The sequence below is a fragment of the Temnothorax americanus genome, unplaced genomic scaffold, assembly GCF_048541705.1.
Source record: "Temnothorax americanus isolate GAGA-0224 unplaced genomic scaffold, ASM4854170v1 Scaffold84, whole genome shotgun sequence".
In the NCBI taxonomy this organism is placed as follows: Eukaryota; Metazoa; Arthropoda; class Insecta; order Hymenoptera; family Formicidae; genus Temnothorax; species Temnothorax americanus.
In genome coordinates this window covers 247,628-269,584 of record NW_027509807.1, presented here as the reverse complement: position 1 = coordinate 269,584, position 21,957 = coordinate 247,628, and the positions used below count along the sequence as shown (strand labels likewise).

At 36.5% G+C, this 21,957-nt stretch overlaps 2 protein-coding genes across 2 annotated transcripts; one reads left to right on the top strand and one right to left on the bottom strand.

The window, feature by feature from the left end:
- Positions 1-13,195: 13,195 nt before the first annotated feature.
- On the top strand, positions 13,196-14,444 carry LOC143907609 (transmembrane protein 216). Its single transcript, XM_077424489.1, has one exon. It carries the CDS (start codon positions 13,613-13,615, stop codon positions 14,039-14,041), a length of 429 nt encoding a protein of 142 aa, XP_077280615.1. The 5' UTR covers positions 13,196-13,612; the 3' UTR covers positions 14,042-14,444.
- A 242-nt stretch (positions 14,445-14,686) lies between these two features.
- On the bottom strand, positions 14,687-19,181 carry LOC143907602 (adenosine 3'-phospho 5'-phosphosulfate transporter 1). The gene is made up of 9 exons (XM_077424473.1): positions 17,376-19,181; positions 17,154-17,315; positions 16,734-16,942; positions 16,446-16,654; positions 16,031-16,255; positions 15,754-15,904; positions 15,469-15,680; positions 15,264-15,389; positions 14,687-15,176 (listed from the first exon to the last, which is right to left on the bottom strand). Exons 2-9 carry the CDS (start codon positions 17,183-17,185, stop codon positions 15,009-15,011), a joined length of 1,332 nt encoding a protein of 443 aa, XP_077280599.1. The 5' UTR covers positions 17,186-17,315; positions 17,376-19,181; the 3' UTR covers positions 14,687-15,008.
- Between the last annotated feature and the right edge of the window lie 2,776 nt (positions 19,182-21,957).

The window sequence follows — 21,957 nt, the reverse complement described above, 5'->3', positions numbered from 1 at the left end:
CGGCTGAATGACGAAGAAAGGAGGTAGGCGCGTTCGTATTAAACGAATCAGATTCCAGATCAACCAAGCAGTCATTTCTAATCAAGATCCTCTCTCCTTCCTCCAACAATTGCAACAATTAGAAAACGCACCCCCCTTTAAACCTATTCCTGTCGATTTTGACGTTGATTATCTTAATTATAACCAAATAAATAAAGCTGATCCTCGTTACCATACGTATAAACTCAGATATCTTTTCGGTTCCAAATAATAAATATAATAATAATATCCTTCACACGACTTGTCCAAATCCCTGGTAAATTGCTTAAATGCATTGACCAAAAAACGGACGAATTATAACAGTCAGAACGTGACATAAATTTGGTGACAGCGGTGGGATACTAAAAGTTGTGTGGAAAAGTAATAAAAAGAAAAATCATGACGACGCGCACGCCACATAAAGATCAAGCAAAGGGAGGAAATGCAGGCACAAATGAGGAAATCAACGAGCTGCGGAAGTCCATGGGCCATAACAAACAATTGATTCAACAATTACAGCAGACAATAACAAATCAATCGACCACACCTAGTCGACCACAAAATCCAGGAATGGTAATTAACGAAGGAACAATAGGTAACTATTTACATTTTTCAATTAAAGATGCCTTAGAGGCCGTGCCGAGTTACGATGGAGGAAATATTCCGTTCGTATATTTTGTCGAGGGTTGCGAGGAAGCACTCAGCATGGTTATACCGTCACAAGAAATAAACCTGGTTCGCGCAGTACGTAATAAATTAAAAGGTGATGCGCATAGATCTATTCTCGGGAAAACATTTAACAGCATGCAAGAATTGGTAGAATTCTTAAGGACAAAATACGGTCCTAGAGAAACAGTTTATGAAGCCCAAGAACGGTTAGCTTACTTATGCCAAAAGAAAGACGAAAAAGTAGTTACATATGCAAATCGCGTCCGAGAATTAGGAAAGCGTATACTCGATGCTCAGAAAAAAGAAACAGGATTACTAAGCCCCGAATTCCAAAATTCAATCAAGAAACATTTAAAAATAAGTTTCTTACGCGGATTAAATAAAAAAATTGTAATATCAAAAGAAGGTACGTTCGAGGAAATCGAGAGCCGCGCGATAGAAGCCGAAAAAGGGTTAGAAACAATAAACATGATAAGACGTATTATGCTCGTGGAAAGCGCGCCCGCCGAAAAGAAGGTCCCGACGTGCCGTGTAGAAGATGAGACCGTCGTTTGTCAGTACTGTCATAAAAAAGGGCACACAGCAGATAAATGCTGGCAGGTCAATAAACCCCGAGGAAATAACAAAAATCGAAATGGATCCGGTTATTCGCGAAATAATGTTAACAGCAACAATAACTATAATAATAATAACCGTAAACAGCTATCGTTCTTGGGTGCTCAGAATCCGAATAACCAAAATTTTAATAACCAGAATCCGAATAATAAAAATTTTAACAACCAGAATCCGAATAATCAAAATTTCAACAATCAAAATTTCAACAACCAAAATTTTAATCAAAATTCTAACAACCGAAATTTTAACAACCAAAACTTAAACAGTCAAAATTTTAATAATCAAAAGGTTTTAACAATCAAAATGCAACGGTAACGTGTAGATATTGCAAGAAACCCGGTCATACATTAGAAGAGTGTCGTAGACGCGCATATAATAACGGTCTCCGCCAGAACTCACAACCTCAGGGAAACGAGCGAATTCCCGCGAGAACAGGGGCAACCCCGGGAAACACGCAGACTCGCCCCACTCAAATAATAGCAGGGGAACCAGAGTCGGTTACCGAGCAGTAAACATAACTCAAATAGAAGACGTTCCGTCAGTAAAATTAACAGGCCCAAATTTTACAGAAAATTTAAAATTTTTAATAGACAGTGGATCAGGGCCGAATATTATTAAAAGGAATTCCGTTACTCCCGATACCATAGTGGATAAAAATGAAATCTTAAGACTTAGTGGAATTACGACGCACCATGTGACCACCTTAGGGCTGGCACAGGTAGATATCTTAGGATGTCCAGTCAATTTTCATATAGTCGAAAACGATTTTCCAATTCCGCAAAATGGGATTTTGGGTTCGGATTTCTTTAAGCAATTTCGAGCAGAAGTTAATTATGAGCAAAATCAATTAGAATGGAATAACGTTAGTATACCTTTTGAAGAAAAAGAAGAAATCTTCACTATTCCTGCGAGAGCAATTTCGTACATGCGTGTTAATATCGCAAATCCAAAGTTAAAAGAAGGATATGTACCGCTGTTAAGCGTAACGAAAGGTGTTTACTTAGGAAACGCCTTAGTTAAAGTACAAGATGCGAAAGCATATCTGCAAGTAATAAATACTAACGATGAAGAAGAAAGGGTGTTTATTCCTACAATTAAAATATATGAGTTTGAGACGGATGAAAATCGTAATTCAGATTTGAATCCTAATCCAAATCCTAATTCTAACTCGAATTCCAATTCAAATTCAAATTCTAACTCGAACTCGAATTCGAATTCTAACTCCAATTCTAACTCTAATTTAAATTCTAAATCAAATTCAAATTCAAATTCTAATTCCAATTCTAATTCAAATTCCAATTCTAATTCTAATTCTAATTCTAATTCAATTCTTAAATCCAAAAAGTCTAGAAAATCAAGTTCGAGATCATGTTTGTATATGAAACAAAATGATAGGAAAAATAAAATAATGCAATTGCTAAGATTAACGCATTTAAATGCTGAAGAACGATTGCATGTCGTGAAACTAATAGAAAGAAATGCGGATATTTTTCATTTACCGGGAGAAAAACTCGATCATACGAATGTTTTAAAACACCGAATTCCGACGGTAAAAAAGGAAAATCCAAAATTCACAAAAAGCCCAAAATTTTTTTCCCGGTAATCCATAAGGAGGAGAAAAAAGGGGGAATTTAAAATTTTTGGGAATTTTCCTTTTTAAAAATTTTTAAAATTTTAAACCCTCAAAAACCCCCCTACAATAGGGCCTTTTTGGGGGTATTTTCCAAAAAACCCGACCCCAAAAAAAATAAAAAGGGGGGGGGTTTATTAGTTTTTTTTAAAAATTTAAAAAGAAAAAAAAGGGGGGATCGTACCCCCTTTCCCAATATAAGGGAAAAAAATTAGACCATTTTGGCGGTGCAAAAAAATTTTCGTTTTCCCCCGGGGTTGGGGTTTTCCCCCCCACCCAAAAAAATGAACCCCCGATAGCCCAAAAACCCCGGGCCTTTTAAAACCCCAAAGGGGGCTTTTCGAGGGGGTGGGGACCCCCTTTTTTTAAAAAAACCCAACCTTTCAACTTTCCAAAGACTAAAATAGAATATTAATGGGAAAAAAGGGGGAAAAAAAAAAAATTTTTTATATCTAAAATAAGTATTATATGCAAGCTCTCTTCCCAAAACCCGGGGAATTTTAAATTTTTTAAAAAAAAAATGGGGGGTTGCTTTTCAGCAAAAAAAAAATTAAAAAAAAAAAAATTTTCGAATTTTTAAGAAAAAAAATTAATTTTTTGGGGCCCCAAAAAATTTGGGAAAAAAAAGGGTTGCCCAAAAACCCCCAAAAAGTTTAGGGGGGAAAAAATTTTTCCGGGGTCCCCAAAAAACCGCGAAAAATTAAAACAATTTTCGGATTGGGGTGGATATTTTTTTGGGGGATTTTTACAAGGTTTTTTAAAAAGGGAAAAACCATTTTAAATAATTTTTTAAAAAAAAAATTTATTTTAAAAGGGGGGAAAAAAAAAAAAGGGAAAATTTTAAATGTTTTGGGGGAAACGCGTTTGGGCGGGAAACCCCCATTTTAAAAAAACCCCCAATTTTTTTTAAGGGGCCTTTTTTTTTTTAAAGGGACGAGGGGTTTTGGGAGGGAAAGGGCGCGATTTTTTTTTTTAAGGGAAGGGGGGGAAAAAGAAAACCCCGATAAGTTGTGCCCTCGAGAAATTAAAAAATCCCCAAGAAAAATTTTTAAACGATAGAAAAAGGAATTTTTAGCGATAGTGTGTGAAAAAAATTTTTTGACCTCCCTTTACGGAAAAAAATTTTTAAAAAAAAAAACCGATCAAAAACCCAAAAATTTGGGGGTTTTAAAAATTTTAAAAAACCAAAAACCGGGGAAAACGGGGATGGGGAAAAAAAAAATTACCCAAAAAAGATTACAAAAAAATTTAAAAAACCCGGAAAAAATTTAATGAAATGTGAGGGGTTTTTCAAAAAACCCCAAGGGAAAAAGATACCCCCAAAAAACCCCCCCCGTCCCCAAAGAAATCGAAGAATGTCCGGGGGGACGTTTAAGGGGGAAAACCAGAAAAAACAAAAAAAACCCCAAAACCCTATACCCCCCTTCCCCCCAAAAAGGGGAAAAAATGGAGAAGAGCCAGGGGGCCAAAGGCTGCGGGGAGGCAAAAGGGGCCTTTTTTTTTTTTGGGAAATTCGGGAAGGGGGAAAAAGCCCCTTTTTCAAGAAAAAAAAGGGGGAATTTAATTTTTTCAAAAACATGTAGTTAAAAGGCCGAAAAAAAGAAGACAAGGAGACAAAACGACAAAAAGGGCTTACGCAAAATTTCACTGAATTAGACCGAGCCCGACAAAACCCCAAATTGAAAAAGGGCAAATAAATAACCTTTGGGCAGAAACATAGTAATAATTTAAATTTGGGGGGCCCCCGATCAAATTTTTTTGCCAAAAAAAAATTTTTTATATTCTTAAAACCCCCCGGTTAAAATTTTTGACGAAGGATTAAAAAAAACTTTAAAAAAAAAAATTTGGGTCCCAAAAATTAAAGAAAGTAAAGTAGGAAAAAATCAAATTGTTAAAAGGAAAATGAATTTATTTAATCTTAATAAGTTAAAGAGAATTTAAAGAAAAAATGACTAGAGAAAACACTACAGGATTTTCAATTAAGTTACGGAAAGTAATAAAAAAAAAATTGATTTAAAATTTAAAAATTTTGCAAAAAAAATAAGGGAAATTTTTTTGGATTTAAAGGGAAGAAGTATTAAGTCAAATTCGGGGAAACAATATTGAACTTCAACTAAATTAATAATTTTATGGATTGTAAAATTTCCGGGAAAATTAAAAAAAATAAAGATATTATAGAAGAAGGGTCATTCATTTAAAAAAAACGGTGAACATAAAGGGTTAAAATAAAAAATTCAACGGTCCGACAAAATTTTTTTATTTGGGTAATATTAAAACGATTCCGAAATTATATTAATCAAAGCCCACAATGTCAGACAAGGGAAATTTGGGTTTGAGTAAAAAAAAACACCCCCTAGCTAAACCACCGGAAAACCCTTTTCTTTTCCTTTTAAAAAAAAATCAATGGAAATTTTAAAGGGCCATTACCTGAAAAACCCCAAAAAAAACTCCCCCTTTTTTTGACATTTTAAGACCACCTTACAAAAATTTTTTCCCTTCCATCCCCTTTTAATCAAAACCGCTTTCAAGTTGGGAAAAGCTTAACAAAATATTTTATTTTGGGACATTTTGGGGCACCTAAAAATAATATTAACCGATCAAAGGAAAGAAATTTTATGGTAATTTAATAAAAAAAAATTTGGGTAAAAAATTTAAAATTAAAACCCAAAATAGAACTAAAAAAGCTTTTTATCCCAAGCCAAGGGGGTTTAGAACGATGCATCTAGTATTAGGGCGAATATTTGAAACAATATGGAAATAAATTTACGAATTTGGGCCAATTTTTAGAATTTGGGGCTTTTTTATATAATACAAGTACTCACGAATTCAACGGGATTAAATCCATTCGAGTTGGATTTGGAAAAAACCAGACAAAACCCTCCAGGAAAATAAAAAGACGAAAACCCCAAAGGAAAAAAACATACCTTTATTATTTTTTTTCAATTAATGACAAAATTTCACGAATTACAAGAATTAGCTCGGGGAAGGGCTAAAAACGCAAACAAAATAAAAAATTTTAAATTTATGATAAAAAATTTAAATCCCCAAGCATTTCAAGTAAATGAAAAAAAAAACCGGGGGGGTTTTTCCCCTTTTACGGGAAAAAAACCCAAAGGGAAGGGGAAAAATTTAAAGGGGGCGGGGTCAAAAAAATAGGGCCAAACAAAAAAAAATTTTTTTTTTTTAAACCCCACATTTTACCTAACGGTAATGTCAAAAATTTTTTTTCAAAGGAAAACAAGAATTTGTTTTTGCTAAAAAAAATTCGTAAAACGAAAAAATTTAAAGATTGAAATTTTACCGGGGGAAAAAATTTCAAACTCAAAATTTTCAATGGAAACTTTTATTGGGATTTAAAAACAGATTTTGGGGGGACAATTGCCCAATGATCGGAAATTTTCTCCGGGCGAGAAACCTTCGGAATACCCGGGTATGATTTTTTGGAACAACGAACTCAATATAACGCCCATCAATATTTGATATTTGGGGAATCAAAAATTTCCAAAATGGAACCCGGGATGTAGGGAAAGGGGGAAATTTTTCGTTAGTTTTCAATTTGGGGGGGGCAAATACGATTCAAACCCAAAGAAATTTAAATTTAAAATTTCTATTTTCCAAAGAACATTTTCCCCTATTGCGGAAATGGGTTCTCATGTAGCCAAAATGTAAGTAATGCGCATGGGAGAAATATATTAAAAAAACGTTAGATCAATGAAAAATATGCACAAAAAAGGGGATACTAAGGGGTAAGGTAAAAAAGGTAATCCACGGGTTTAAAAATTAAAAAAGACGACTCGGCGGGCCATCACTTTTGGGGGGGGGCTGCATCGACAATGGGAAAAAGTTTTAGGAAAAGAATATTAAAATCCTTATGGGTCGTTTGGGAAAAAGTGGGTTTTACAAGGAATAGGGAAAAAGTTTGCTTAAATACTAATTTCAAGGGGAGTTTAAATTTGTATTGAAAAAAAAAAATCCCTTTAAGAACGGGGGAAATGTTTTTCAATATGTAGAAAGGTTTTTTGTAATTTGATATTGAAGGAAATTTACTTTTTGGGGAAAAATAACCTTTAAAGTTATTTGGGAATTCGTCATTTCGGAAGGTTTTTAAAGAAAGAAAGGCAAAGGGGAAAAAGGTTTGGAAAAAAATGATAAAATAAAATACTATATTTCCCTTTTCGACACAAGATGTCACATTCGCACTTCGGGGAATCGGGCCAAGAGGGTTCTTTGCGGGGGGAACCAAAAACCCCCAAATTTAAAAAAAACACCCAAAACTTGTAATTTTAGAAACAAATAAAGGAGTTTTTTTTTGCACGGAAAAAAACCGTTAGGTATTGAAAACAAGATATTTTTGCCTACTAAATTTAAAATTTGTTTATGTAAGACCACAATTCGCCCCAAATGAATTTGCTTATACACAGACATATTAAAACCCCCCCAAAGCTGCAATTTTAAAGGCAGGTGATAAAAAATGGGTTAGCCCTTTCGTGGCATGCCTTTGACGACTTTGCGTACCAAAACATGAAAAACCCAGGATAACATGGCCCCTTTATTTCTGGGAAGTAGTTCACATAACGAAATGAACCCCCGTGGGAAATAAAAAAAAACGCCAACCAGGGGAATGTTACCAACAATTGGGCCCGTTCGAAGGGGAAACGAAAAAATATTTCTTGAAAGCCCCAAACGCACATACTCTTTAGAACAGGGAAAGCAAATCTCGGCAGCAGGATACTTCCTACAATTTCGGCCCCAAAAGACGGATGGTACCGGGTTTTTCAAAAAAACCTTTGAATACGCAAAGCGCCCATGAAAAAAGGAACCGTGACCAACCCACCTGGCATTACGCGATCCGGGACCCCGGGGTGGGGAAGGGGGATTTAAAAAAATCAGGCTCAAAAAACTGGGGGGATCCATAATTTTTTCCCCCCAAAAGGGTGGGAAAAACTAAACCCCGGGGAGCCGGGCGTGGGGGGGAAAAACCCATTATAAAAAAAAAAATTTATCACTCTCTTCCCCCCTTTTAAAGGGGGCCCCTTTTTTCAGAAAACCCCCAGAAAAACCCCTTTTAGGAAAATCGGGGAGCTTCTTAATTTTTTTGGAAATTTTCAAAACCGGGGGGGTTTGGGAAAGTATTTTTGGGGAAGGGAGGCCCCGGGGTTAATTGACACAATCATCCCCGGTTACGCACTAAAAAATTTTATTTTTCCCCCCTTTTCCTGGGGGGGCATTTTGGGGACTCGGGGCCCAAATTTTACTACTAAAAAGGGCCCGCAAAACGCCCTCAAAGGTGAAAAAAAACCCGGGAAAAAGGGGCGGGGGCACCCCCCCCCCCCGGTAAACAAAAAAAATTTTCAGGGGGAACCCCCAGCCCCCCAAAAAGGGCACTTTTAAACCAAACACAAACCCCCCCAAAACCACACGCAAAACTCAACTTTTGATTCCTTCATACCATTTGCTGGGGCCAAGGGGAATTGGGGAAAAATTTAAAAAAACTAGTGCCCCCCAAGGGAGCTCCCCAAACGTATCCACGGGGGTTTAAAAAAAAAAAGGGTTTTTTTTTTTTCCTTTTAAAAAAGTTTTGTTTTGGAAAAAAGGGGAAATAAAAAAAAAAGGGTGGAAAAAAAGGAAAAAAACCCAAAAACCCAACTTTTGGCCCCGAAAAGATCTTGACTCTCGAAGAGCGCAAACCTTAAAAAATTTTATCAATCTTGTTCTTTTTTAAAAAAAAATTCGGGAAAAAATTTTTTTTATACACACATATCACAAAAAGTTTGTTTTATATTTTTTTAGTATCATTTTTCTCTTTTTTTTGATAAAAAAGCCCAACCAGTCGGGGTTGGGGGAATCTCAAAAATTTTATGTGGCAAAAGCCCAAAATATTACCCTTCCCCTCGAGCGCGACACGGGGGGGGCCCGGGGGCTTATTTTAAAACTTTTACACGATTTTGAGGGGGGCTATGAGGGGGGGTTTCCGGCCCTCCAAAAAAATCTTCTTACAGGGGGGGCCCTCTAAAACCCAACGACGCAAAAAACGGGGGGCCCCGAACCGGGGGCCTAAAAAAAGCCTTTTTTGAGGAACCAAAGGGCCCTTTTCCCCAAAATTTTTTCCCCCAAAAGGGGAGAGGGCCCCTTTTTTAAATTTAACTTCCTGTTTTCCCCCCCCGGTTCGATAGGACTGCCAGTTTTTTTCAAAAAATGGGAATCGGGGGGGGACCCCCCCCCCAAATTTCCCCCGTTTGAAAGGGGGGGGGGAAAAACCAAATCATGGCTAAAAATCATCTCCCGAAGTGGCTGGTGGGGGCAGGGGTTTTTCCCCTTCAGCGCGGGAAAAAAAAAAAAAAAAATGATAAAGTGGATTTTAATTGGGAAAAATTTTTTTTTTTTTTTTTTTTTTTTTTGGGGATTTTGGGTTTTTAAATTTTTATAACTTCTTTCCCCCAAAATTTTCCTTTTTTTTTTTTTTAAAAATTTTTTTTTTTGTCCCCAATTTATGAAATTTTTTTTTTTATTTTTTTTTTTCTTTTTCGTATCTTTTTTGGGGGAAATTTTGGCTTTTTTCCAAATTTTTTTCCCCCCCCCCGCTTTTTCTGAATTTTGGGGGGCAAAATTCCCCCCTTTTTTTGGGGGGTATTTAAACCAAAAATTTTCCCCCCAAAAACCCATAAAAAAAAAACGGCGAGCTTTTTTCCCAAAAAAAAAGAACAACTTATTTTGGCCTTAAAACGTTTTTTTATATATTTTTTTTTGCATTTTCCCCAAAACCCAATTTTTAAATTTCTCCCACCCCTATCTTAAAAAAAAGACTAGAAAAAACGGGGGAAAAATTAATGCGACCCAAATTTTTAACCAAAAGGGGGTGGGGAAAAGTACTTTAAAAAACCCTTATTTTTTTTTCCCCATACTTTGGGGTTTTCAAAAATTTTTAAAGGTTTTTTTTTCCCCCAACAAATTTGGGAATTTAAAAAAAAAAAAATTTTAAAATTTTAAAAAAAAAATTTAAAACCCCCCAAAAATATTTTTTGGGGGGCTTAAAAGGGGGGGGTTTTGGGGGGGACGGGGGGTTCTGGAAACGGGCCCTGGGGGTTTTAAGTAGGGGGAAATAAAAAAGGGGTGCTTGTTTTGGGCCCCGCGGGGAAAATTTCTTGCTCCCTTTTTCACTCTTTTTGGGCCCTGGCAGTCTAGCGGGGCAAAAAAAACAAAAAATTTTTTTTTTTTAAAAATTTTTTTCTAAAAATGGGGGGGAAAAACCTTTTCCCCTTTTTTCGTCATTTTTTTGAAAAATTTTTAAGTTCCCTGTGGATTTTTTTTTTTCCCACCCCTTTCCTTTTTTTTTTGGGGATTTTTTTCTTTTTAAGGTATTTTCAATATATTTTTCCCCCAAAAAAAAACCCGGGGTTTAAAAATTTAAAAACCCTTTTTTCCATAAAATTTTAATATTTTTTTTTGGAAAAAAAAATTTAAATTTGGGTTTTTTTTTGGGAAAATTTTTTTAAAAACCGCCCGGGGTTTTAAAAAAAACTAACCCCAAAAATTTTTTATTTTTTTAAATTTTGGGAAAAATTTTTTTTAAAACCCGGGGGGGGGGAAAAAAATATAAAACAAAATAAAAAAATGAAAAAATATTTTGTACATTTTTTGTACATAGACAGGGGGGAAAATTTGGGGACACGCAAAAGGGAAAAAATTAGGAGAAGCACTTTTTTTATAAATAAAAACAAATTTCCCAAATTTTTGGGTCATGTTCATTTTCCCCCGTTATTTCTTAAAACCCCTAAAAAAATTGGGGCCACGCCCCCCAAAAAGGGAAAATTTTGGGGGGGGGGTTAAAAAATTTTCATGAAAAAAGGGACGCACCCTTTTCCCCGCATATTTTTTTTAATTAATTTTTTATTAATTTTGAAAAAAATTTAAAAGTAAAGAACTTTTTGCAGTTTTTTTGCTGGGAAAAAAAACCTGTGTCCACGGGGACTGGTCCGCATTTACATTTTAAGCCCCCTTTTTATAAGGGCCAACCCCCAAAATTTTTTTTAAAAAAGGGCCCTTTTGGGGAAAAATTTAAGGAAAACCAAAAAAAAAAATTAAAAAATTTTGGGGAAACATTGTATCGAGAATTTCTTATAGAGTATTGTGAATAAACGAAACTTCAATTATGTTAAAAACTGATTGAGACCAATATAAAGGTAATAAGAAATTTCCGATAGAATCCCAAGTATTTTGCAACGTGAGTTTCTGATAAAATACCGTAAATAAATGATTCACTAATTATATTAAAAACGATAGAAACTGATATATAGCTGATAAGATATTTACAATTAGGATTCCAAGTATTTTGTAATGTGCGAGTTTCTGATAGAGTACCGTAAATAAACGATTCACTAACCATATTAAAAACGATAGAAATTTAACTGATGTGCAGCTGAGAAGACATTTACGATAAGATTCCAAGTATTTTGTAACGTGAGTTTCTGATAGAATACCGTAAATAAACGATTCACTAACCGTATTAAAAACGATAAGAATTTTTTTTATCGTTTTCTATCGGAGATGGTTACCAGGGATAACATGAAATAGTGACAGTTGACGTGTTCTACGTTGTTGTTTGCGGCACACACACACACACACACACACACACAGTTTGTTACTGTGCTCATCTTTTTTAATATACAATATATATATATATATATATATATATATATATATATAACATTAACATAATATTTTTTAAATCATGTTTAAGGGGATCCTAAAGTGAAGGCTGAACTTCCTCGACGTCGGTAATGTCAATATTTCTAATCCTGTTTTCTATGTACGTTCTTGTCTAACGAGAGGCATCTGTCCTTGTTTCGATTGCTGCGCCATCTCTCGCTACACGCAATATCAACCCGAATGTGCTTTTGCACATATAAAAGTTTATTTAAACTAATCTTTTTTTCTAGGCTTTCAATCTTAGATCTAATTGTACGATATTGTTCTTAAATGTTGTCCCAAGGTCATGGGCCGGTCTAATTTTGTGGATATTTATTGTGGAATTTTTGTACAAAGCAAATATTGTCGTCACGTATACCAAACATTAACAAAAATATTAATTTTTTCTCCTTTTCGATATAAATTCGACCACCATGACCTAGATTTTGATGCGTACTTTAATTCTAGACAAGAATTTTGCATTTCTATAAAGCCAATTAAAAGATTAGTGCTAAGAAAAAAAGCCGATATTATAGACGGCTTTAGGATCCCCTTAACTGCAATAATTAAATTATTTACATTAAACCAATTAATAATTTTTTAAATAAGTAATTTACCTGACAATAAGACTAATTATTCTTTATCCACTAATTATTAATTTTCAAATAAGTAATAATTTATTTTTTACAAACTATTAGTTATTTTAATAATAAAGAATTTATTTTTACTATACAAATTTTTACGTATAATTAGAAATTTTTCTCTGACAAATTACCATTTTTTCTTTGTATAATGCGTAATTCACTTTTACCTCACTATTATTAATTTTTACGTAATTAGTAATTTTTTGTGACTAATTACTAATTTGCTAATTCAATAAAACTTTAGGTAAATATGTATGTAGTATATTCCTAAAGAATATAGTAAAGGATAATTATTCTAAAATTATAATTTTAATATTAATGTCAGGTAAAAATAGTGCTCGTCGATATTTTGCACAAAACATAAAAGGATGTAAATCTTAAAAAAAAAATTTAACGAAGCAGCGAAGCGAAGACTTCCTTGTTTTGGAACGCATAAGAATTGTAAGTTTTTAACTGATTTTTACAGTGTTAATTAATTTATTGTTTTTGACCAGCGCGATATTATGACGATTTTGTATAGTTTTTTATTGTTAAATGTATTATTTTGTCTTTTGTTTAGTTTTGCGTTTGTCTTGACGTTGTCAGAGGACACCACGTCAACGATGCATGTAAAGTTATGCGGATTGGTGTAACTTAAAGCACTTGATAAGGACCGGAATTCGGTCGAAACGTTGTGCAATTTGTTTTCAATTGGCCAGTTGGGTCGAAAATAAAACGATTTATTTTGAATTATTCGCTGGCGACGGAAATTGTTTTGTTTACTTCCTGAAGACTTACGATTTGAAAAATTCCCGAACAAAATGACTGCGATTGATAAGTCGAAAGAAATAATCGAACATTATCTCGCAAAGAAGCGACACAGCGACTACGACTTTTCTCGATGACGGTAATGTCGCGCCGTTCGAGACTTCGAGCTCGCGCTCTCGTCTTGCGCGTTGCGGTCACTGCGGTCAGTGGTGTCGCTCGCGGTGGTAAAAATAAACGCACAGGTGAGCGTGGAAATTGGAAATTTACGAAGTCCGCGCCGTCCGCGGTCCGCTAGTTCCGCGGCGAAATCGCGTTGCTCCCTTGCGACGTAAACGAGCTGGCATAGCGGAGGAGATATATTAAGACGCGTAGAGTGGTGCGTCGCGCGCGCGACGAGGGGGATGAAGCGACGCTGAAAGAAACCCGTCCGTTGCTCCGTTTTTACTGGGAATGGATCGCGATTGAGGGCCAAGTGCCAGTACAAACAATGCCGTACGTTGGGCGGCGGTGCATTTGCTCGTAGAGCCGGTCCTCCCCCCCCCCCGAGGGCCTCTCTACCGTACTTCCCCTCTCCCGCGGCGATCGGCGGGATCCAAAAGTGACGATGCCTACCGTAGCGAACTCGTCGCTCACCTACGAGATCCTCATGTACCTGAACTCCTTTTACTTCGGCATGTTCGCCGTGTGCGAGCTGTGCATGGGGCTGTTCAAGGCCGTGAACCTGCCGTCGCCGGGCATGAGCAAGACCCTGATGGATTTCGCGCTGCTGTTCTTCTTGATAATCACGGAGAGCGGCAGGATTTACCTGGGGAGAAAGGGAAATCTGACCGAGCGTGGACTGCCGATCCTCATCGGGATCGTCTTGACCGTTCCCAGCTCGCTGGCGACCCTCTACTTCCTACTCTGGCAGCACTACGTACTCAGGTTGGAGGTAATCCTCTGCAGCATACAGCTGATCCTGCTGGTGTCCGAGATGGTCATTGCGATCATGTGCCTTATAACCATCTACCGAGCGCCAGCCCCAGGGAAATGAATCCAGCTCTGTTGCAGCTCTCCTAATATTCTAGTCGCACAATGACTCCACGTTCTGCACTTGTCACGCTTAATAATCCATTCCGAGTGTCGTCGATTCGTCAAGGCCGATATCAAAGTGCTTACCGTATTATTTTGTCACGCAATAAAACTTTCCCTGTGTACGATTTTTATTATTATATCTATGTGTAAGAAATAACCCTATGTGAGTGTATCACGTTATTTTCCCTGAGGCTTGATATAAATTCAATTCTGCGTAATAATTTCGTCGCAAATATTCTTTAGTAAAAGAATAAAGACTGGCCATCAAAAAGATTTTTACGCTACATGATTTCTCTCTGTAATCACAAGATCATAAATACTGCCATTTATAAATATTCTCATCTTTAAGCGGTAATTTGTAAGTCGTACCGAAAAAGGAACTATATGTAATACTATATATTATATATTTCTATATGGGATATAAATCGTCAGTGGTAAGAAACTTGCACGTATGTTTGTTGTGTATACGCATTTATATCAAAATAAATATTTTTCAAATAAATAATACAATATTTACGCCGTAATATATGATGTGGCATAACACACACTCACGCACACATACATTTTCTTGTAATGGTATAATGCCGACGTTTTTCAGATCACATATATCTTCAAGTACTTCCCAAATAAATACACGCGATATACATTGACTATAAAACTTATAACAAATATGATTTCTCAAAGTCCATACGATCTCGAAAGCTATTAAAACTATCGAAGATGCATTCGCGATGTATAATATATGGAAAGATTATATGAGATTATTAGTTACAAATAAAGGATTAAAATTTAACATCCGCAATTACAGTCAATGTCTAATTACTACGACAGAATTCTACCCTAATCTATGGCAATTACATTAAACAGTCGATAGAATTCTACTTCATGACAATTAAAATTGCATTTCTGCCTAAACGATACAACTCTTAATGTTTTATACTGTTTGCCGCGGCTCTACGTCTTCTGATCGCGCGTAATCGATTGTTGCAGTAAATTTGTAAAAATACCGAGCCGAATACCAATAATATACCGAATACTCCAACAATGGTGAACTCGTGATGATAGGTCAAGCATGATAATAGTATCGCCAAACCCTGTAACAGACATTATTTAAAAATGCGGGATTATATTCTTTGGATTTAACACCTTTCCTTACAAATTGATATCAAATGGTCATATACCTGACGAATGGTCATTATAATGACAAATGTGATGGATCCAAATTTCGAAATGGTGTAAAAAATATACAACTGGCCGCTTGCCGAACAAATTGAAATCAACAAGCAATCGACTATAAACCTGGGGTACTGTACAATAAAAGTCATTAGTCACTTTCGTGCAAGCAATATTATAAGAAACTAATTGTGCATATCGCAAATTAATTACCGTCGTCATGAAAGAAAATATCAGTGGAAAGCTCGATTGTTGAAACAGAGACATCGCGGTTAACAAACAGGAGAACATATTGACCGCACACATCATTTGTACGCTAGTCACACCATAGTCTGTAAAAAGTGCATTCTGCCAGGTACTTGTGAAACTATCTAATAATAAGTAACTTCCCAGTAAAATAACACCGGAGAGTGTTGTAGCCCCATCTGAAAGTATTTGATAGATCTATCGTAAGTTGATTGCAACTAAAATGTATTATAGATTTAACAAATTATATACCGTTTTTATGATCAGAACTGTCCAACATAAAGAGCGTCATTCCGATAGAAATGAGAATCGCAGTAACATACTCGTAATATTCATACGTCGTGTGCGAAATTATTTTTCCCATTAACATAACTGGGATAATTTTAGAAGCTTTAGCTAGAACCTAAAAAAATGATTAAACGCATATAACAAAACATTATTCATACAAATACTCATATCTTGGCACATAAGATATGACTAGAAAAATCAATGAATCGTCAGAAGGTATATACAATCATAATTTTTTTACCTGTGATGGAAAACTGACATACTTCAAAGCTTCGTATTGACACCAACTGCTCATAATATTTGACAAGGAGCAAAACGCATACTTGTACAATGGCGTCTTATGTTGTGGCTGACGTTGAATAAGTAAATATAATCCCGATATCAGGAAAGCAAGAATGCGATTTACAAACACCAGGAATTGCGAATCTTGAAACCGCGCTTTATTGCCAGACGCATCTTCGTACTCCTATATAAATAAATTTTGGTTTAATTAGGAAATTACGTTACATGAATAACAATAAAATATCACAAAGTAGTCACACTAAAATAATCCAAAATAATATCCACTTCTAATAATAATAATAATAAAAAAAAAAAAAAAAATTATGTTCTTTTTTATAGATATTTCTCTCCTATCGATGAAATTTGACTAATACCTGTGTCATTATCTTTTCCTGCAAGTAGCCCCATGTTAGATAACTAAATTGCAGCCCAAAGAAACAATACAGCAAGAGCAGGGCGTCTTGAGTAAAAGTACGATGGACATGAGTGGAAGTATTAGAAGCATAAACCGGTGAGTCCAAAAGGCCAGTCTCGCAGTGTCCGACGAAGCACGAATGCACCAGTCTGGGAATACAACCTTTCCCTGCATAAATATTCTATTTAATTACCACAGTATATATTATAAGATATTATATTAAATCTTTCTAAATTGATATACTTACCGCTTCTCTGTATGTACTTTGTATATCGTACATATTTATATATAAGGCAACCTGGCAACAGCACAGTGGCATATCCCAATAAATTCAAACACAATCGAATAACCCAATTGTATGTAGATGTTTTGAAGATTTCTTCTCCATTATTTGTGAACAATTTTATGACCTCGCTGGTTCCAAATATGACGCTGACTGAAAGCAGTAGCAGCAGGCTGCCAAACGTACTCTCTTTAACTACATGGTAATTAAACATGAAAATTACGTATATAATTATAAAAATAAAGTATCAAAGATAGGAGAGGTAGTGTGACGATACACATTGAACACTAGCGTGTCTAATCGCTCTGTCCGCGTCAGCTGTGAAAACGGAACTGACACCGCCGTTGCATTTGCGCTTTCAACAAAGTCAAGATTAAGACGTACCATATCACGATGTCACCCACAAAGTTTCCCATACTCCTCGCAAGTGAGAAACTCCGGCGATGATACCCAATTATCCCATAACCTTCGTCACGAACGTTCCCTCGCCTAGCTCACGTGTGCTCGGGCCTAGAGAAGTTTCCATTCGCTGTGCATTATTATACACTGCAAACAATTGTCATTAGAGATGTAATTAATCTTATCTCCGCCCTACTCCGATTTTACCTTGCCACAAGCATGGTGTTTCTAATCTTCGTCATAGGAGAAACAATACATATAGAACATGTATACATACCTGCGACACGTATCGTAGGAAGAGGTCAGGATCGTATCGAGTCTTCTAGGGTGCCAGAGGCCTGCGGCCTACCCTGTGCCCTAAATAAAAAAGGATTCGCTTCATTCTCTAAACCTGCCAATCCTTGTTAGTCAGACCCAATGCTTTTTTTATTTTGCTTGTGTAACATCACTAACATCGCTATCTAATCGGAATATTAGAAAGCAGTTTAAGCCAAAATAAACGAGAGGTGTCAAATTCAAAAATAAAAATAGTTTAATAACTCATTATGTATATGTTTAATATATACATATAGTATATAGGGACGTTTCGATTTACACAGTCTTCTTCAACCATTAAATAATAAATGTAATAAATTAAATATAGTTAAAACAAAGAACACGTAGTGCAGAAAATAAAAAGATAAGAACGCAGAGATAAACGTACGTCGATGATAAAGAATATCGTTGAGTGAAAAACACGTACAAATCAACAGCTGTAGTCAAATTGGTCTCCAAAATTCTTCTCGACATTTGAGGACTCATATCAGTCATATCTCAATTGGAATTATATTTATATTCAGTATAAGATGATTCTCTCGAAAAAAGATACAACAGCGCGACTGATTTCATGATCATTCAAATGAAATATTATATCATTTACAAAATAGTAGAGTCTGCTCGATTTCTGCAGGCGGTCGTATTCTGCTAGCAGATTCTGTTATATTTCTGCTAAGTAAAATATTCTATAAAATTTGTAGCACACTTTGCAAATTTTGTTTTTGATACAGGAACAGCAATGAAAATCGAACAGATTTGCTAAGAGCTTTTGAGTATATGAATAGAAGAAAAAACAGATTTACAGATTTAAATGTTAATGTTTTGTAACGCAATTTATTCGAACGATTAAATTATCATTATTTATAGTTAGATTTGTTCCTTGTAAAAAACTTTCTTCATCTTCTTTTTTTTATATTGCTCAATTATATGCTTATTTCATTTCAAGAGTAGAAAACATAACATGACGCAGTTACAAGGAACAAATTATACTCTTGTCTCATCAGATTATACAGATTTAGTATCAATCTTTCTAAAGGCCTGATGTGTCCACGATGATATTAGAACTTGGTCCAAGTTCTCGGACCGAGATAAATTAAAATTACTGAAACTTGGATCGTGGACACACATCAGTTTTGCATCCAAGTTCAGTGTGTCCACGATCCAAGTTTTAGTAACTTTTCCTCGGACCTTGCGTCTCTCACGAAGCGCCAGTATACAAGTACAGTCCTGTCGGCACGGCGCGCCGTGTGCGCATGCGCGATCCTGATTAGTACAGGCCTCGAGTGTGATTTAATTTGATCCGGCATTAGAAAATGCAAGACTAACGCTCGTAACAACTGCGGACGCCTATATAATACTCTATACTCGCGAAGGACAGGCTCGGACCGCGAGCGAAAGACGCCTCGACGCGGTCGTTTCGATCGGCGTTGGCGAACAGCGGCCTTGAGAGCTGAGCGCATTCGGATGCGCTTCGCGTACAGCGCGCATCGCGCTTGCGTGGCACGAGCCGAGGAGTATCGCAGGCATGTGTGACAATATGTGTACACACGGTATATAGGTATATGGGTATACGGCCGACTAACCCGGAGCCGTCCTAAAAAAGCACGCGAGGCAATCTAACTCGTGCGATTCGCGGTGCAAGGACACGCACGCGCGTCACGTGCAATCTAACCCCCTGACCGCCCTGCTCCGTTTCCCTCTCGCCCCCGTCCCTGATGCGCGCCACGTTAACTCCAGGGGTTGTCCTCTCCCCCCCTCCCGCGCCCCCGCGCGAGGAGAAATTTATATATTATTTACGAGGATGTCCCACGATCGATTTAAAATCGATCTTTCATCATCGAATTTCGTTGATGTTTTCTTCAACGCGAAAACATTAAAGACGGTATTCATAGTCAGATGCTATATTTAAGATCATCTTTTAAATTCAGCATCTTCAGACACTGTACGATTCGCTTCATTGGCTACGGAGTATCTGCATGCAGATTAACTTATGACGATCTTATATACAAGATCTGACTATGAACATCGGCCTATATGTCTTGATATAATATTAAACGTTGTAATTTCACCCGAAGTTTGTCTAAGATTAGATAAGGGGCGAGGATTCGTTGCACGTTTATTTAGAATTTACAGCACGGTATAAACGTGTCAAGCTCGTACACCAGAGTTTTTCTGGATCTTTGAATTTTCCTTTCCTCATTTTAAAATCCTCAGCGCGAGTTTATGTACAAATTTCTCAGAGCTCAATTGAACTTATCCGGTTGTTTAATATTATACAAATTGAAAGTACACATCCACGATTTGGACCTAAACTTTCGCGAATCTTTAAAACGCGCGCAAGCAAACGTTTCTTCATTTTTTAATAAGAATAATCCTTTCGCTAGCTTCTTCGGTACAATCGATTGCGTCGGCGCTTCGATGGAATCGAAAATCCAAGAGTGTTTAAACCGGTTGACCATAGTTATTACATTACGTGAATGATAAAGCGGAGAGAAAGAGCAAGAGAGACTCGTTCGTTTCCCCTCTCGTGTTTAGCGGATGCTGGATAGGTGACGCAATCGGGGAAAAATTCCACGATCATTAACGCAATCGCGCGGAAGATCCGAATAACTTTTCGTTATTAACCGCCGATCCGGGAACTAAGAGCCCGCGCACAATAAAAAATATAAGGAACAAGGAGAACAAATATTAGCGATTAGAACTAAGGAATCAGGAATATAAGCTAGTGTAGCACTCTGTTTTTCATTGTGCATCCAGTTTTATTTCTGATTCCTTAGTTCTAATCGCTAATATCTGTTCCTTGTTCCTTGTGTTTTTCATTGTACGGGGGCCTTAATAATGCTCAGTCGATTGCGACATTTCGTTTACGAAAAGCATTTCTTTCCCCTCGAATAGGAAACATCCTCTCCCTCTCTCTCCTCGTTCGAAATGCATTAACGACCGGCGTTATCAGGCCTGTTAAGTATCGCGAGCGATACTTTATTGAACGGAGAATTAATGGCCCAATGATGATACAGAAAATTAATGGATAACGCACTCGGAGGTCGCGCTCCGAGTCGGCATCACCCAAGCAGAACATGCCGAATGCCAAGAAAAAGTATATATATATATATATATAAAATGAGTCGTTTACTTCCGCTTTACAAAGTTACGACCGGATGAAGAATCGATCACCCAAAGCGAATTGTCGCTCTGACCTCTTTAGATTCCAGCGATTTTCTCTATCAGTCATCGATATTGTATACATCTCATATATTGTATATATATCTGATATCCCAAGCGCGAGATTTATTACAAACAAGATGGTTATGAAGGAAATGATGTAAGAGCATTGATAAGAATGAGATGTGGAAATATGGAAGAGTAGGGGAATAAATATTGTTTAGAGAGAAGGAAAAAACGTTATGTGTCTGCGGACAAGGAAAAGATTGTATTAGCCATTACGTGGAGAAGTGTTATAGGACTAAGGATTGGTTTAAGGAGTTAGGTAGAAATAAAAGAGAAATATTGAAAAGAGTATGGAACGATGAATTGGATAATGTAAAAGAAAATATGTTGAGGAAATTGTGGTGAGAGAAAGACACTATTAGAACAAAGAAAGAATAGGTAGTAATAAGCATAAAAATTGTAGGTGGTATGGATGATATAAGAGTGTATTAAAAAAAAATTACAAACCATCATCGAATACTTCGCATAAGTTTGATAATATTATTCTAATATTATTATCAAAGATATATTATTATCAAAGTGTATGAAATATTCGATGAAACGAAGTTTATTACAAACAAAGTGGTTTTCCTTGTCGAAGTATTTTGCCTAAACTCGCTTGAACGTCCGTCCCTCCGCATCTCTTTGCGATTAATACCTTAGATTATCTTGACATCATATTTTACTAGTCTTTTCATTAGCATTAATGTCCGGATTCATCGAAGTTTAATCTCTCTTGAGTTTGCGGCCCAAAAGTTATTCATGCCTTGACATTTCGTTATTAAGGAATGATCTCTTCTCGACCCAGTCGACGAGAGGAGTATCGTGTTTATTACCGAACGCCTCGCATATTACAAGCGAACCAAAATGCGAACATTGAGTTATCGCTTGTCCAATCCATCCGTTTGCCGAAGAATTCCTTTTTCTCTTTCTCTCCCTTTCTCTCTCTCTCTCTCTCTCTCTCTCTCTCTCTCTCTCTCTCTCTCTTTCTCTTTTTCAGGCACGCGTAGCACACGGCCGCGACATTATGTATACATGAACTGAAGGCCCGATCTCGCCGTTCCACTTTTTTCCCATGTCGCGGGGAAACCTTGAAAACGGTACACCTATTCCATCTCTGCCCTACTTTGGTTTAATACGCAGATTACGTTTTTCTGAACCGTCCTGGATAATCCTGGCGACTAGGTATCCGGGATGCAGCCAGCATCGTGCGCAAGCGTTCGCGCCGACTCGTTGTATGTACGTCGACAATGAGCGTAAAATGTCA